At 37.7% G+C, this 17,499-nt stretch overlaps 1 protein-coding gene and 1 long non-coding RNA gene across 9 annotated transcripts in view; one reads left to right on the forward strand and one right to left on the reverse strand.

The window, feature by feature from the left end:
* Positions 1 to 10,968, forward strand: part of LOC119255683 (uncharacterized) — a 39,869-nt gene extending 28,901 nt beyond the window's left edge. The window contains exon 3 of the long non-coding RNA XR_005127516.1: positions 10,713 to 10,968. This is a non-coding gene — a long non-coding RNA (uncharacterized LOC119255683). The remainder of the gene's footprint in view (positions 1 to 10,712) is intronic.
* Positions 1 to 17,499, reverse strand: part of LOC119255682 (disks large homolog 2) — an 811,058-nt gene that overhangs the window by 12,460 nt on the left and 781,099 nt on the right. For all 8 annotated transcript variants that reach the window (XM_054699571.1, XM_054699570.1, XM_054699569.1 and 5 more), the window contains 3 exons: positions 10,200 to 10,250; positions 9,109 to 9,210; positions 278 to 450 (listed from right to left, as the gene is read on the reverse strand). In XM_054699571.1, coding sequence (XP_054555546.1) covers positions 278 to 450; positions 9,109 to 9,210; positions 10,200 to 10,250 — 326 coding nt within the window. The remainder of the gene's footprint in view (positions 1 to 277; positions 451 to 9,108; positions 9,211 to 10,199; positions 10,251 to 17,499) is intronic.

The raw sequence follows: 17,499 nt of genomic DNA on the forward strand, positions 1-17,499 counted from the left end.
AGATAAGTGAGTCAAGGGCATACTCAGTCTCCATAAACTTAAAACTACTAATAGCCTTTTAGGTTTATAGCTTCCACCCATGGCAACCAGCCTACATTATTGAGATTAGAACAACGATTAATGACCTTTTACTAAAGTGATTCTCTGTTAAGATATCTTAAAAGGGATATTTAATAAAAATTTACAACTGCAATCAGGAAAGAATAATAAGTAAAAAACACACTTTGCCAACAGGAAGCTCACTTTAGGAAAGGTATAATGTGATTAATGAACATACCCTTTCTGCTACGAATCTCACAGATTGCACACTGGTTCCATATAAGTTGTCATTGTACTGGCCAGCTTCTATAAACTTGTGCTCTTGGATATCTTTCTCCATTTGTTCTCTGGAAATGACAAAGTGATAGTCTCTGCCATCCACCTCGTAGTCACGCTTTGGCCTCGTAGTATCTTTATAACACAAAAAAATAGGGAAATTAAGGTACTTTTATATCCATATATTTCCTTTATACCTATTTTTCCACCATACCTTCAATATAAATAAGTAAACACATATAGTTTTTAAGGACTATGACACAGGTACCAATCTTAGTTTTCCACAGAAAACAACTACAGAACTGGACAAAATACAAAAGTAGTTATTTTCAGGCATCAGACAATAGGCAGTGCAGGGGTTTGATGCTTTAGAGAAGAGAAATGCCTGAGGGAAACTTTGCATTCATCCTGTCTCCATTTCCAAATGGAGAGTAAAGAGGGCAAATAGTCAAGTCATGTGTTGCTTATACATGTGGATATTTTATGATAAATGTATCATGAGGTTATTTCATCATTGTGTCAACACCATAGCGTATAATTATAAAAACCTAGATGGTATAGCCTATGACACATTTAGGAGACGTACTATAAGCTATTGGGACATGCTATAAGCTATTATATAGGTAGTCTGTCATTGATTGAAGCATAGTTAAGTGACGCATGGCTGAAGGGGGTTCTGGAGTTCAGCCACAACTGGGTATTTGGCCAAAACCCCAGAAATGTCACATTTTAGAAGGTTACTCTAGATTTTCTGTGGGCCCAATTTTACTAAGTCATAATTGGAAGAAGCTGATCTGTCAGGAAATTACTATCTGCCAGATGAAAACTTAATATTCTACCAAAAAACATAACCAAATTTAGACTCTCAATAGTGTAGCATCACAATCATCAGCACACAATCAAAGATAATGGGACAAAGGAGCAAGAAAATGTATTACACAACTAAGAGAAAAATGCACATACAGTGTATTTAGGGATTTTAAAGGATATAATATGTCCTTTAACCATAATCAATGTGGGATTAAAAGTCATCAATTTCAACCACGTTTAGAGGAGTCCAAACTTTTTGGGTAAGAAGAGAAAGAAAAAAATCTGTCATTATGAATAAAAATTTAAAATATTTCCAATCTTTCAATCAGATATTCTGATAATGGATCCCACATCTTGTGACTTCTGTGGAACCCCACCAGAGTCCATCCAGAACAGTGAAACCCTTGACCAGGGAGTGTGGAAAAGCCACATCCAGAGGAAGCTAAGGCTATAGCATCTGGGTACTAAGCAAATAATGGGGAGAAGGAAAATCCCAACAAATAGCCTAATGAGTCCTTAGAGGAATAATGCAACACACAGAGAGAATAAATCTCTAGAACCCAATTTCAAAGAAATGGGGAAAATATGGTCCTCCTACCAGTTATAAGGTTTAATATTGCCTTGATAAAGAAAATCAAAGAAATGGAAGAATGCCAAGAAAACTCAGAAAAAAAAATTAGTGTCTGTAGAAATGAAATCAATGAAAGTTATGGGAGCAGAATAGATCAAATGGAAGCATGAGTCAGAGTACTTGAAGGGTGAATATACAGAGAATACAGATAGAAAAGGAAGAGGGAAACAAAATTTAAAAAAATGAAGAAACAATCTGAAAATTAGTCACACCCATGAGGAAAGGCAACAAAAGAGTAATGGGAAGACCAGCAAGGGAAGAGAGAGAAAGAAACAGAAAATTCATTTAAAGAAATAATGTGGGAAAACTTCACAAACTTAGAGAAGGAAGTGAATATACAAATCTAGGAAGTGAAAAGAACCTCAGGATACCTAAACAAAATGAGACTCACAGCAAGACATGTAGCAGCGAAACTTCTAAAAGCGCAAGAGAAAGAAAGAATATTGAAACTAGCAAGGGGGAAGAAGTAAATAATTTGTAAAGGTACCTGGTCAGGTTAACATCAGACTTACTTGAAGAAAAAGAATTGGCAAGGAGAGAATAGTATGACATATTCAAAATACTTAAAAAATTGCCAGCCAAGACTACACTTTTCTGCAAGGCTCTCCAGATATGAGGGAGAAATAAAAAGGCCTTATCAAACATAGAGAAATTCAAGGAATTTGCAAATACTAGACCACTCCTCCAAGAAATATTGAAAGGAGCTTACACATCTAAACTGCAGAGAGGAACATACATAAATAATTGAATAAGGAAATAGGCGGAACCACAAAAAATAAGGCTAAAATGGCTACAACAGACTTTCATACATCAATAATCACTCTAAATATAATGTTCTGAATTCATCAATTAAATGAAACAGATTTCCATTTCATTGGAACAGGAAACAGAATCCGACTTTCTGTTGTCTTTAGGAGATACATCTAAACTTAAGCTCAGGCCAACTCAGGCAAACCCAGGCTCAAAAATATAGTGGAAAGACAATCTTAAAAGTGAATGGGGCCCAAAAGAAGGCAGGGACAGCTATACTCATATCTGACAAAACAGATTTCCAGTAAAAAGGTAGCAAGGGACACTACATAATGATTAAGGGGACTACACAGCGGGAAGATGTTAAGAGTCATCAGTGCATGCTACCAAATTACCTTAGGTAACTACTATCAACCCTGAAAACAGACATTGTAAATAGCACATTTGTGGAAATCATACGCTATCACCTATGGAGTGATCAACCGGACAGAAAATATACAGGGATAAAATAGCCTTAAAACGAAAATTAGACCACATGGACCTTGTAGACATTTACAGAGCACTGAGATCCCCCAAAGCAGAATATATATTTTTCTCAAGTAAACATGGGACATTCCCCCAAATTGACCACATTCTAGTCACAAAGAAAATACCAACAAATTCACAAAGTTTGAAGTCATACCTATCTAGCATCTTCTTAGATCATAAAGGTATCAAACTAGAAATCAGGTATTAAAAGAAAGCAGAAAAATACTTTACTACATGGATACTTAATGGAAGACAATGGAAAGACTAGTGGGTTAGAGAATAAATCAAAGAAGAAATAAAAAAGTACCTCAGACAAATGATAACGAAGACACAACTTCTCAAAACTTAACACAAGCCCACATCAAGAAATAAGAAAGAGCTCTTTTAGAAACCCCACTGACTGGGAGAACATTTTTGCACACAACACTAATGATAAAGGACTGATCACAAAAATCTACAAAGAGCTGATGAGACTCAACAAAAACAAAGAAAATAATCCAGTCAAAAAATGGGCAGAAGAGCTAAAAAAGAAACTTCTCTGAAGAAGAAATGCAAATGGCCAACAGGCATATGAAAAAATGTTCAACATCACATGTAATCAGGGAAATGCAAATCAAAACTACAATGAGATACGATCTTACATCAGTGAGAATGGCACATACTAAAAAAACTAGCAACAACAAATGTTGGCAAGGTTGTGGAGAAAAAGGAACTCTCCTGCACTGCTGGTGGGAGTGCAAACTGGTCCAACCACTATGGAGAGCTGTGTGGAGATTTCTCGAACTACTGAACATAGAGCTTCCATATGATCCAGCAATTCCACTCCTAGGTATTTACCCAAAGGACACAGAAACATCAATTCCAAAGAGCACCTGCACCCCTGTGTTTATAGCAGCACTGTTTACAATAGCTAAGCTTTGGAAACAGCCCAAATGCCCAAAAATAGATGATTGGATCAAGAAGATGTGGTACATATACATCATGGAATATTACTCAGCATTCAAGAAAGATAAACACATGCAATTTGCATCAACATGTATGGAGCTGGAAGGGATCATGCTCAGTGAAATAAGCCAGAAAGAAAAAGAAAAATACCGGATGGTCTCACTCATAGCAGGATTCTAAAAGACTTAAATAAGGGACCAGGAAAAAGAATAACTGTAAGAAAGAAAATATCAAAATCAACAAACAACTATGAACCAGAGACACTCTATTGGGGGTGGGGGGTGGGGAAAGGAGGGCTTGGGGTCAAAATAAGGGGGTTGTCCCACCAACTGGGAGAACATTTTTGCACCCAACACTAATGATAAAGGACTGATCACAAAAATCTGCAAAGAGCTGATGAGACTCAGCAACAACAAAGAAAATAATCCAGTCAAAAAATGGGCAGAAGAGCTAAAAAGAAACTTCTCTGAAGAGGAAATGCAAATGGCCAACAGACATATGAAAAAATGTTCAACATCACTTGTAATCAGGGAAATGCAAATCAAAACTACCATGAGATACCATCTCACACCAGTGAGAATGGCACATATTAAAAAAACTAGCAACAACAAATGTTGGCGAGGATGTGGAGAAAAAGGAACTCTTGTGCACTGTTGGTGGGAGTGCAAACTGGTCCAACCACTATGGAGAGCTGTGTGGAGATTTCTGGACCTACTAAACATAGAGCTTCCATATGATCCAGCAATTCCACTCCTAGGTATTTACCCAAAGGACACAGAAACATCAATTCCAAAGAGCACCTGCACTCCTATGTTTATAGCAGCACTGTTTACAATAGCTAAGCTTTGGAAACAACCCAAATGCCCAAAAATAGATGACTGGATCAAGAAGATGTGGTACATATATACCATGGAATATTACTCAGCATTCAAAAAAGATAAACACATGCAATTTGCAGCAACATGGATGGCACTGGAAGGGATCATGCTCAGCGAAATAAGCCAAAAAGAAAAAGAAAAATACCGGATGGTCTCACTCATAGCAGGAATCTAGAAAACTTAAATAAGGGACCAGGAAAATGAATATAAGAAAGTGAAAATCAAAATCAACAAAAACTATGAACCAGAGACACTTTTTGGGGGGTGGGGGGCGGGAGGGGAAGGATTGGGGTCAGAATGGGGCGTTTGCAATTGTATGGGGGAATATAAAAATAAAAATTTAATATTTGAAAAAAAAAATAAATCTTTAATATATAAAAAAAAAATAAATAAAAAAAATAAAAACAAGTATATGTAAATACTTTTAAAAAAAAAAAAAAAAAAAAAAACAAAAAGGGGGTTGTAATTGTATGGGGAAATAGAAAAATAAAATTTAAATAAAAAATAATTTTAAAATAAAAAAATAAATAAAAGGAATCTACAATACTCATTAAAAAACAAAGAGCTCTTTCATCTCAAGAAATTATGAAAAGAGGAACAGACAAATCCAAAAGTCAGTAAAAGAAAAGAAATAAAAAAAATCAAAGCAGATATAAATGAAAGGGAAAAAGACAGTACAAAAGAGTAGCAAAACCAGAAGCTGGTTCTTTGAAAAAACCAAAACAGTAATCAAAACTCTTCCATCACGAAAAAAAAAAGTCTAAGACCAGATGACTTCACACATGAATTCTACCAAACTTTCAAATCTGAACTAACACCTCACCTGCTCAAACTCTTCCAAAAAGTTGAAATTGAAGGAACACTTCCAAACACATTTTATGAAGCCAACATTACTTTAGCACTAAAAACAAAGACAATACAAAAAAAAAAATGACAGACCAATTTCCCTAATGAACACAGATGCAAAGCTCCTCCATAAAATCTTAGCAAACTGAATCTAACAATGCATTCAAAGGATCATGCACCATGACCAAGTGGGATTCATACCATGTACACAAGGGTGATTCAACATCCAAGCATCAATCAACTTAAGTCACTACATCAACAAAAGGAAAGCTAAAGACCATGTGATCATATCAATAGATGCGATAAAGCATTTGATAAACTCCAACATCCATGTGTGACGAAAACCCTACAAAAACTGGGGATAAACCAAACATATCTTAACCTAAAAAAGTCATGAATGCTACAGTCAATATCCTCTTCAATGGTGAATTACTGAAAGCTTTTCCACTAAGAACTGGTAAAAGGCAAGGATGTCCAATTTCACCACTACCATTCAACATAGTATTAGAAGCCTTAGAGCAATTACATTAGTGCAAGATATGAAAGGAATCTGAATTGGGAAAGAAGAAGTAAAACTTATCATTATTTGCAGATGACAAGATAATATACATAGAAAACCCTGCAGACTCCACAGAAAAACTAATCAAAACAATCAGTCTAGCAAAATGGTAGGTTATATAATCAATACACAAAAATCAGTTGCTTTCCTATATAAAACTGATAAGATAGAAGAGGGAGAAATTAAGAAAACAACCCCATTTACAATCACACCAAAAAAAAAAAAAAAGAAAATGAAATACTTAAGAGTAAATCTAACAAAGGCAGTAAAGCTCTATATGAAGAAAACTATAGGATATTGTTAAAAGAAATAGAAGACATAAAGAAATGGAAAAATATTCTTGGCTCATGAATTAGAAGAATCAACACTGACAAAATGGACATCTTACAAAAAGCACTATACAGATTTAGTACAATTCCAATAAAAGTATCAAATGGGATTCTTCAAAGAAATGGAACAAAACACTGCTGAAATTCATATGGAATCAAAAAAAGATCCAAGTAACCAAAGTTCTCCTAACTAAAAAAAGGAAAGAATGGGGGTATTACATTCCTAGACTTTGAACTACACTACAAATCCATACAATAACAATAATAGCATGGCATTAGAACAAAAACAGAGACGCAGAGCAATGGAATTGAATTGAAAGCCCAGAAATAAACCCATCCCTATATGGACAGTTTATCTATGACAAAGGGGGCAACAACATACAGTGGAAGAGGGGTGGTCTCTCAATAGACGGTATTAGGACAACTGGACAGCTGCGTTTAGAAGAATGAATTGAGTCTACTATTTCACACTTTACTCAAAAATCAGTTTGAAACAGATAGAAGGCTTAGATGTGAAACCTGAAACCATAAAACACATAGAATGAAAGAGAGGCAAAAACACTTCAAGACATAAGCTTCAGTGATGTCTTTAGGAATTGTTTCCAGCAGGGAAAAAAAAATAAAAGAGGTCATAAACACCTGGGACTATATCAAACTCAAAAACTTCTGCACAACCAAAGAAACCATAGGAATACGGAGAAACCAAACTGAGGCAAGCTTGAAACCAAACCCTTGCAAGCTGACTATGGACCTAGACACAGCGAGAGGCGAGGAGGGTTAGGAGAGGGAAGGCAGCACAATGGACTACTGTGGGGCATGATGGGTGATTCCGTGTTGGCTGCTCTGAGGTGGTCATACCTGACGGGGGGGATTCTAATGTTACCTCAATAAAAAAATAAATATTAAATAGATTTAAAAAAGAGCAAAACTGCAGGTAAAAAATTTCCTTAAAGATGTTCATTATATTAACTTACACATTTTAATAATTATAACATAATTACAGTTGTATTTTAATTATAATTCATGATGGCAAAAAGAGAAAAGATGAAAATACTTATAAATGAAGAATGGCTAATAATCATCTAAAATATTTATACATCATTTTAAATGTTAAGGACAAAACACCTCTCTATGTGTCATAGGACAAAGTGTGTGCATAGAAAGAAAGAACAGATTGAAATTCAGGAAACTGTTGTTTCCATTTGGTCCACAAGGCCTTGGGAGAGGTCTCTGACATGGTTAAAAAGCTGCCGGTGGCGTCTATGAATACATTAAGTGATGTCATCTTTGGGTATTGTGTGGGATTCTGTATATTTTTATTTTGTCTAACTTTATAATGTTTTTTAAGTTGTAACAATGGACATGTATTGCTCATCATAAATTAGTCTATTAATTTCAATAAAGGGAAGAGGAAAGTGTGCAAGGTAAAGGGGAAGTAGAGACAGAGCGTTAGGACTGTCAGGCTTTTTTCTTTTAAAAGTGCAGGAGAAAACCAGAAGCTGCGCTGAATGGACTGATGCTGACTGGGCTGTTTCCATGGGCAGCCCTGTTAGGATGTGTCTGTGCTAAGGCAGGATCCCTTCCCGGAGCCTCTGCTAGGGATAGTTCCAGGAGCCAGGGCAATCACCCTTGTTTCTTATGCTCATGTCCTGCAATTCCTGCTTTCTTATTTTTTCCCATTTGACATGCAGCACTGATAGGTAAGAAACACCTTGAAGAATAAAGCTCAAAAAATGTGGCATGAGAAAGAAATACTTTTGGGATCGAATTTAAGAGCTTGTCATCTAAAATGAATTAAAATTTCCTGGAGGGTCTGTCTCTATATGCAGCACACCACTATGCATTTTATGTGACCTTGTAGGAGTAGAGGTGGAAGTGGGTGAGTGGGGGAAAGATTAGCAGGGTGTGGGGAGGTAGAGGAGATGGAATCATATGGGGTTACACTCAGAAGGAGGGGGAGACAATTGTCCATAACGACACGAAAGCAGATTCTATCTGAAATGGTCTAGAGGGTAAATTAAAGCTTTGTGTAACTTCTAGACATCATCCTTCCCTATCTGTTAGAAAACACAGGAAAGGTTATTCTGTTTTGGCATTAATATACGGCTCTATGTAATTCTGAAATAATTTGAATATGTAGTTTTGTGTTAGGTCTCTCCCACTCTATGAGAAAGGATGCTTCAGTGGCAAATCAATCCATCTGTAAGATGATACTCTTGCTTACCATAAATCCTATGCTATTTGACATGTTTAGCAGAGTTACAAAGAAAGAATTCATCCTGCCTTTGAGGGGACCACGATCAGTTTGGAGATTATTATAGTCACGGGACAGGAAATAATACATGACAGCATACATGTTAGGCAGTGAGAATTAAATAAGATATTCAGATAACAGGCTGCCAATGCTCTCCGAAGCAAAAGCTACAGTACTGGAGGAACAGAATTACATCCTATCATCTCAAAAGGAGTTAGCCCCTCTCCCCTTTATTTTCCAGAGAAAAGAGAAAAGATACTTACGAGGCACACACGAACCAAATTTGTCAGGGAATTCAGATATCAAGTCATCGTTGATCCGATCCTTCATGGGGCCCAGGATAATCACTGGTCGGGTATAGGTTACTGAGAGAGGGAAAGGAAGAAGCAGATGAGGGAAAGACTTGGAAGTGACCGAACAACTGTCCTGGAAGGGTCATTCTGTAGGTGAAATGGCAAAACAGGCAGAACTGCTGAGGGCATGACTTCCTGGATCAAATTGCCCATCCAGCCCGGCACGGGGGAATTGATATTTAACACCCAGTGTGGTGTCTGTGCCTACTTCATGGAATTTACTAACAGGGAAAAACAACTGTAGTGTCTGTCAACAAAAAGAAACATTTGGAGGGGAGTTTTGCTTACTCTTGGCTTATGCCCACACAACGTCAAAACAACTACTGAATTTAGTCAACTGAGTGGGAGAAAAAAAGCTCCCAAAGCAGCTATTTGGCCATTGTTTAGACAATGACTTTAAAAATGAATTGTTAATGGTACTGACTATTTATATAATTTCCCTCAGCTCCAAATATTCTCCATACTCTGCTAGGATTTTCCCATTTTCTTTGTATCCTGGGGTTAGAAGGAACTCTAAAGTTCATTGGGCACAACTCTTTTTCCGATGCTTAAATATTTTCAGCACTATCCCTCTCAATAGGCATTACACTCTGTATCAATGCTTCCAGAAATGGAAATAGCTCATGGATGGTTTGCATCTTAGCACAGGTCTGCTAGAAAGCCCTTCCTGGTACTCAGCTGACTTCAGTCTGGGGGATTTTAAAATCTGGGGGATTTTATCCATTTATCCTTAGGTGGGGCCTTTAGGTGACTTAGATGTGCTCCTTCTTACTGAGCACAACTCCTTGGGGAGCTGCTCCATCTCCTGGGGACTATCACTGCCCAAGCCCAGCTGGGAAGACACAGGGTGAGAGAATCAAAGAGAGAGCAAGGTACTGGTCTGGAACAGCTGAGTAGTAAGCAGTTTATTTTCCTTAGTCTTTCATTGCTCCCTCCTGTAATGACGTCACCTGCAATGGCCTGGAAATCAGGAACAGGACAGAGTGTGCTCAGAAACTTACTTTCCTGCCTGGTGACAGGCTCATAAGAAAGAATGAAGTCTTCTTGCCCTCCTGAGGAGAGAAGAAAGGAAAATTACAGTGGACTAACAACCAGTCATACACCACAGCTACAAGCCCTGCTCTCAGACCCAGCAAACAGCCACAGTTCTGGGTTAATTTCCCTTGCTCTTTTCCCTTTAACTAGTCCCCAAGTCCCTTCATCCTCATAAAACTCCTTAGTTCTATTGTAGTGTCAGGACACAGGTAGCCATAACTCTAAGTAATGACTGCGGCTGTCTACCTGCAGTTGAGCAGGGCAGTAACCCAGGAGGCTGCCTTCTGTCTTACACACAGAAACAGGGCACCATGACCTTTGCTCTGAGCGTTATTACTTAAAACGAAATCATTTAGTTCAAGGGGAGGGTGCATCCAATAGTTTGCTGTTACTTTGTCAGAGTTTCTGGACCTTTTATTTCAGCTTTTATTGCTCAAAGAAGCACATTGCCTGAAAGTGTCTACTTGTTTTATTTACAGTGCAGAAGAAATTTCATCAGTAAATACTAGAGGACACAGAGGATTTTACCCTAATGCTAATTCATCAGGAAAATGCTGAATCAATCCACGGACATAAAAAAAATGGAGTAGGATCTAAATCACTGATTTTAATTTCTGCTGAATCTAGCCTGGAAACTTTGGAAAGAAACTAAGAAAGGAAATGTGTTCAACATGTAGTGAAAGCCCCTTCAGTGGCACTTCATGCAAGCCTTCTGATTCAAGCCAACATAAAACCATGAAAAGTAAATTGGTTTTAGGCAATTATTTTTTTTAATCATCTGTCTTACCCAGTTGATGAATAGGTTTGAATGTGATATTAACCTGATTTGGTTGAAGACCCAGAAGGGCCCACTCTTATTTGCATTAAGCCCAGGGCTGACTATCCTTCGGTGGGGGAAATAGTTTAGAGCTGTTGAAAATCACTTTTTATCTGTTGTTCTCTATAGGACTGTAAGATGACATAGTTTTTCCTGAAACCAAGGGGTGACGAATCTCATTGCTTGATGGAGAGATGTCCTCATTCATCAGTCTTGAAACACATACATAGTCTGGGGCTTCCTCCCGCAATAACACAGCATCAGGGAAAGTGATATAAAAGGAGTTAATGTTATTGACAGTTTTCATAACAACTGATTTGGGGAAATTAAGCAGCATATGAATAAATTTATGAAGTCGAGATGTCTTCCCTGGAGATTGGGTAACTGGGGTAGGGATGTCTTACTTTTGCAAACATGACAGTTGGCTCCAGGTGCCCTCACACTTGAACAGCACCTACTCCAGATGGCATTGCTAGGCCAAGCCGCTACCTACAAGCTGCTACCTTAAGGCACAGGGGAAAGGGTCTTGATGCTTCCAAATGGCTTCTGCTCATGGCTGCCCCAAAATGTTCCGGGGATTTTCCTACATGGGCAGAGGGTTTGGTATATGAGGAGTAACAGTTACACTTTAATTCAGGAGAAAATGATTCCCTTTTCATAAATTATTGAAGCTTAGGATCTGCGCCTTTCTCTCCCCCACTCCAAATAACAAACACGCAATAAGAGGTGATTGATTGCTAAGCCATAGCTTTCTAAGGTCTGAAAGGTCACAAAAGTTCAGAAACTGCATTCCGATATTACTAGTGGGGAACAGGATGAGTGGTGATGCCAAAGATAAGTTCAGCTTTGTGTTTCTGTCTATATGCTTTCATTTTGGAAAGTGTGGTTTTCCCTAGAGCAAGACATGCCGCGGGAAGCAGGAATCACTTTCCAATGGCCTCGCAAGTCATTGCAATGGGACGGTCCACAGGCAAACCTTGGACAAGGTATTTGATGTCAGGATGTTTATAATTTAGAGAACAAAGCAACGTAGCTTTGATTAGCTTTGTTAGAGTTCTGTTGTTCTTTATCCATCACTTTTTGGCTTACTCATTAACTTGCAAAAAGCACTGGTTCTTTTTCAGAGCAGTCAGACCGGTAGATAGCAGCGACAGCCCTACGTCTAGGCTCATCCCAGTTCTACAGAACCTGTGATAATGAGTAGCATGTCAGGGAGCCCGCAGGGAAGCTACAGAAGCTGGTATTGCATAATAGCTGTGAACTCAGCTTCTTAAATCAATTTTCACTTTCATGGTCAGGAACGGAAAGCTCTATGGGTAATGAGAAGACTAAGGGGGGAGGGTAAAATCACAGCAGTGAAGGAGGTAATCATAGTCGCATGGCACTTTACGGGTGATAAAGGGCTTGCACATCCATTGCCTTCTATTTTTCGCAGTCATTTCTTTTGAGAAAGGGCTTCTGATGATCCTCATTTTACAGACGAAGAAGCAGAGGTTTAGAGATGTTAATGAGGCCTGATTCCTCACTAAGTAGTGAAGTCAAGATTTAAAAGCACATCTTATTTGATTCTTTGTTGAATATATTGCACTGTCTCAAAAAGGCAAGTGATGTGGCATTCTCTGGTGGGGGAGGCTCGGATATAGAGGGAGCAAGCCTGACAAACAAGTACGGGATGGGGGGCCGACATCAGAGCCAGCCCCAGATTAGTCACCCTGAGGCTAGAAAGTGCTCTATCTATAAATACCAACTAAAAAAATGCTGCTGTTATCTCCATAAAAGTCATCCTTAGTAGTTTTTCTATTTTTTGCTCAGAGGTGTTGGCACTTAGAAACAACAGCTGATGTTTTCATCGAACTATTACTTGGTTTTGTTTTGGAAGCTGCGGGGCTGAAAGTGGGCAGGCAGCACAGCGCTGTGTGGACATCTGCAGGTGCAGAGACTCACGGAGGCCTCTGTCACAGTCTCCACAAGACAGATGGGGGTTAAACTAGAAGCAGGTCACAATGGAGGAATTTGGGATAAAACTCACATACCCTGACAATAGAGAAATTTTGGAAACTAGCAGAGAGAAGAAGGAAGACTAGAGGCAATGTACTTAATGTTATAAATTTAAAGTGCCTGCATTTGATCATTATTAAAAATAAATTAGATTCTCAGAGCCATGGACTGTTAGTGCTAAAAAGGGTTTGGAGTTTATGTGATTTACAGTACGTATGTAGCACATGTTGCTATGCCCCATCCATGCCCTTGACAAGCATCACAAATCTATCATTGCTTCTATTGTTGAGCCTCAACGTGGCCTCAGTATTTTTCAGTGCAACTTTTTAAGGCAGCTATTGTGAAGTGGTCAGAGTTGTAATATTGATTGAAATTTGTCATCTCTGTTCTAACCCAATCTATTCATCCTACATAGAAGAATTGGGATTCAAAGATGGTGAGTGAGTTCTTCAAGATCACACAGTGAACGAGTGTTTCAGTGTCTCCATTGGATGTTCAGAAAATTAAATCAGTTAATATACATGGGAGTCATTAGAATCAGGTTTAGTTCATAGATAATACTATTTAATGCTGCTTGTATTAATTTGATAGTTGTTGGTAGCAATGGTTGACATGCCCTTGGTAAATATGAAAAGACTTGGATTATAAGAAAAGTGAAAATGTGTGGGATTCAGAATTAAAATGTCTTGGTTGGTTGGCCTTGCAGAGAACTATATAGCCTCTTAGTTTTATCTTCCTTAACTGTAAACTATATATCTCATAGTTGTTGCAGAAATCAAATGAGAGAACTAATATAGTAAATTAATGTTTTGCAAAGGTTAAAGAACCAGAGGAAATGTGAGGGTCAAAGTTGACAGGAGTGATACATGAGGAGAATATGGGCACCATTTTGACTGATTCCAGTGGGAAAGTCTTGGGTCTCCTCACCTCAGTACCTCAATTTCATACTCAGACCATTTCTTCAAAATCCTTGTTTTAGAAATCCCACTTAACTGATTGGTGAGCACCAATGTGCTGGAAGGATGATCATCAGCTCCCCCATCCACTATGACACAAAGAGCTTTATTGAGCTTTGAGGAAGGCAAATGTTTAGTTGCAGAGGCTTGTAAGGTCTCCATTTATATGTACTTAGTCTTTATTGTCTCCCAACACAAGGGAAACTGAAAGGCATGAGACAAAAATATCACAAATATAAGCTTGCACTTTACTACTTTGTTGACTGGCTGAAATCTGGAATTAGTCATAATTAAGATAGTTTTAAGGCGACATTGTACATAGTTCAACAGGTGTGTACTAAAATTAACTATATTGTAGTTAGTGCTAATATAGTTGAACAATATCATGCTGCAAAAATCTGAACTGATTATTAGAAACTGAAATTTGTATATGTAAATGTGTGTGTGTGTGTGTGTGTGTGTGTGTGTGTGTGAGGTGGGGGGAGTGTGTGTGTATCTCAGGAAATATATGAGACATTCTAGTAAGATTGGCACAACATGTAAATTCACGCTGTGGTGTGAACAGTACACTCTGAAGTTTTGATACTGGTTCAGCTTTGTTTCTAACTACTGACCATTTATTTTCTTAGGCATTTAGTCTCCAGAGATGGACATGGAATGGTTCTAAATGTAAAATACAACACTTGGATATCAGTAAAAAGAATACTTTTTTTTTGTATTTATAGTGCAATTTACAAAGTAAAAGATTTGTCTTAATTACTAAAAAGGTCAGGAATTAAATAGAAAATTGTGCTTATTTTCATTGCAAAAATGGCAGTTTCTGGAAGCCATGTTTGCCTCAAGCCTCTGAGCTTTTGGTCATGCCACTTTGCTTCCTTGAAAGTTTTTTCTTTACCTTGTTTGGCTGACAAGTGCCTCATTTTTTTCAAAGCTTAGCTCAAAGGCCACTTCCTCTTTGAAATCACTGTTGAAGTTTCCACTATTCTTAGGCCAGAGTTTTAGACTAGAAATTGCCAAACTTTGCGCCTCTTTTATTTATTGTTCTCTTTCTCCTTCTGAAGGTGTGCTGAGTTCCAGAGCTGACTGGGATTCATATTTGGTTTCATGGTTCTTATGAAGAGAGGGTGACATGTAGGTGATGCTAGATGTATATTTTATTGCTGGATTTATATTTTATGTATTTTCCCATATTTCCTTCCTGGAGAAAGAACTATAAGCTTTTTTTTTTACCCTCTAAGCTATGAGAAAGCTTTTGTTTATTCGTAAAGAAAGTGATCTGCATGTCCGATCTTTTGTAACCTTAGATGAGACCCAAACCAATAGACCATGTTTGCTCTAGTAATATTAGAGTCCAGTTCCAACTCTTCTCATAGATAATTCAAGCTGATTGCAAGTGTTTCCTTTATTCACACGATAGACATTTATGTGTACCTGCTACTTAAGCATGGAAATTATTATTGATGTCATCTTGGAGCATTACTGGTAGACAGGTTGTTAAGCAAATGAAGGCCTTGGCTCAATTTTTATAACTTACTGATTCTGGGAAAATATTTCCTCCTCTGAAAGAGAAAAGAGGTGCCTCTAAATACTTTAAAAATGATTTCCTAAGGAAGAGAGTTCTTGTGTGAGCTTTCCTCAGAAAGGCTTGCAAGAATGAGGTATGATGTCTGATGTTTCCTCTTTCTGTACCTGTGTCTACTGGAAGCACACTTGAAAAAGGAAAACCAGACAGCAAAGAAACTAGGACCATTGGTCTTCATGAAATCCAACAAACAGTTATATATTTTTTGGTAATAAATTGAAGCACCTCAGGAGTCAGAAAGACAAATCTATGGTCACTTCTTCATGGCCTGCTTTCTTTGTTTTAAAATAAAATGAAGAGGGGTAGAAGGCAAAGGTTTCCCCAAGTTGGGCTAATAATGAATTTTTGAGTAAAAAGAATCTAAATATGGGTCATGTTGAGAATAAGAATATTTTGATTACTTTCATTGATGACGCCTGTTATTCTGTTGGGGAAGAAAATTAGGTGGTTTTAATATTTGATTAATGAAAATATCTCATTAATATCTATTTTCCATGTCACTCTGTGGTATGTTTCCTCTTCCTCTCTGGCCCCCACCTCCATTTGCCATTTTTCCTCTTTGTCCTTTTTTTCTAGTTGCCACCAATCTGATTCACCAGTTTTTCTCAAAATCCAATTTGAATACTCCAAATTTGTCATATTCCAAGAACACTATTTGTCACTCTACCTCAAAATAAACACAGTTTTGAGAAGTACCAGGTTGTAATGGAAAAACAAGACCAGAAACAAATATGAGCTATTCTAATTTTAAATTAATACAGCATTCAAGAGGGGAAAAGAACCCAACCAATTTCTCTCTTGCAAACTGTGGATGATGTGTTTTGGACCTTCAGTTTTCTAATATTCTTGGTAACTGCTTTTTGAGTAACCCATTTATATAAGGAACACAAATAAATATTAAAGATATTGCAAGGATCCCAGTAATAATATGTACCTACAGTAGTCACCAAACCAATATAAGTAGTGGTAAGAAACCACGAGAACAGATCAAAAGAATGTGCTTGGTGGTTGGTGAATATTTTAATACACTAAGCAAATGGCTTGAGGTGACAAAACCAAGATCAGAAATATTTTTAAGTAGGTACCTACCTTTTCAGTTAAGTTTTCTGATCCAAGAGTTGTTCACCTTAAAACTAATGTGAGTTCCTTCAACATTAGAGGATGAAACATTTTAATCACTTCCCAACCATCAAAAATACAAAATTAAATAAATCATAGTATTTACCTCAAAATATTAGTCAAGGAGAGAAGAGATATAAAAGATTCATGCTCAATTTCAAAGGAACACTGTAATTAATAAAGATATATCTTGTATTCAGGAGCCAGAAATGGAAAAGAAAAGGTAAAATGAGAAGAAAAACAAAACCTTAATGATTTCTCAATCCCTGGCAGGCAGAGACTTGAAATAATTTGGGGTGACAGAATGTCAAAATCCACCGTTTCTGGGAGAACGGCATCCCAGGGTCATAGCCACCGAGGATGGAACTGTTTGTTAGCAAGACCAACAAGGTTTCCACAAATCATTTAAGGGCTAGCCTCACGTCTTTTGCATCCTTGGGTATCACACGATGATTTCATTTCAAGCCATTTGCTTTGGATGAAGATGATAAAGGGCAGCATTGAAAACAACAGCAACATTTGAAATGACCACCACAGGCAGTGAGGCAATTGCAAAGAAAGGAACCGCAACCAAAGCAGTAACTTACGGTAGCTACTTTCGCTATCGCTGGCATTAGAAGAGACATGTTCTGCAAGAACAGCACAGCAAATTAAAAGAGATACCAAGCCATCAGAGAGCAGCCAGAACTTAAAGGAATACACTCATGCAAGGCTACTAGAAATGTGAGCGAAAGGCAAGTAAAGGCCGCAGAAGAGATCACATTCAGGAAATTCAGGTAAGATAAAGAAGATGA

This window comes from Talpa occidentalis, unplaced genomic scaffold, assembly GCF_014898055.3.
Source record: "Talpa occidentalis isolate TD23 unplaced genomic scaffold, MPIMG_talOcc4v2.1 talOcc4.3, whole genome shotgun sequence".
Classification (NCBI taxonomy): Eukaryota; Metazoa; Chordata; class Mammalia; order Eulipotyphla; family Talpidae; genus Talpa; species Talpa occidentalis.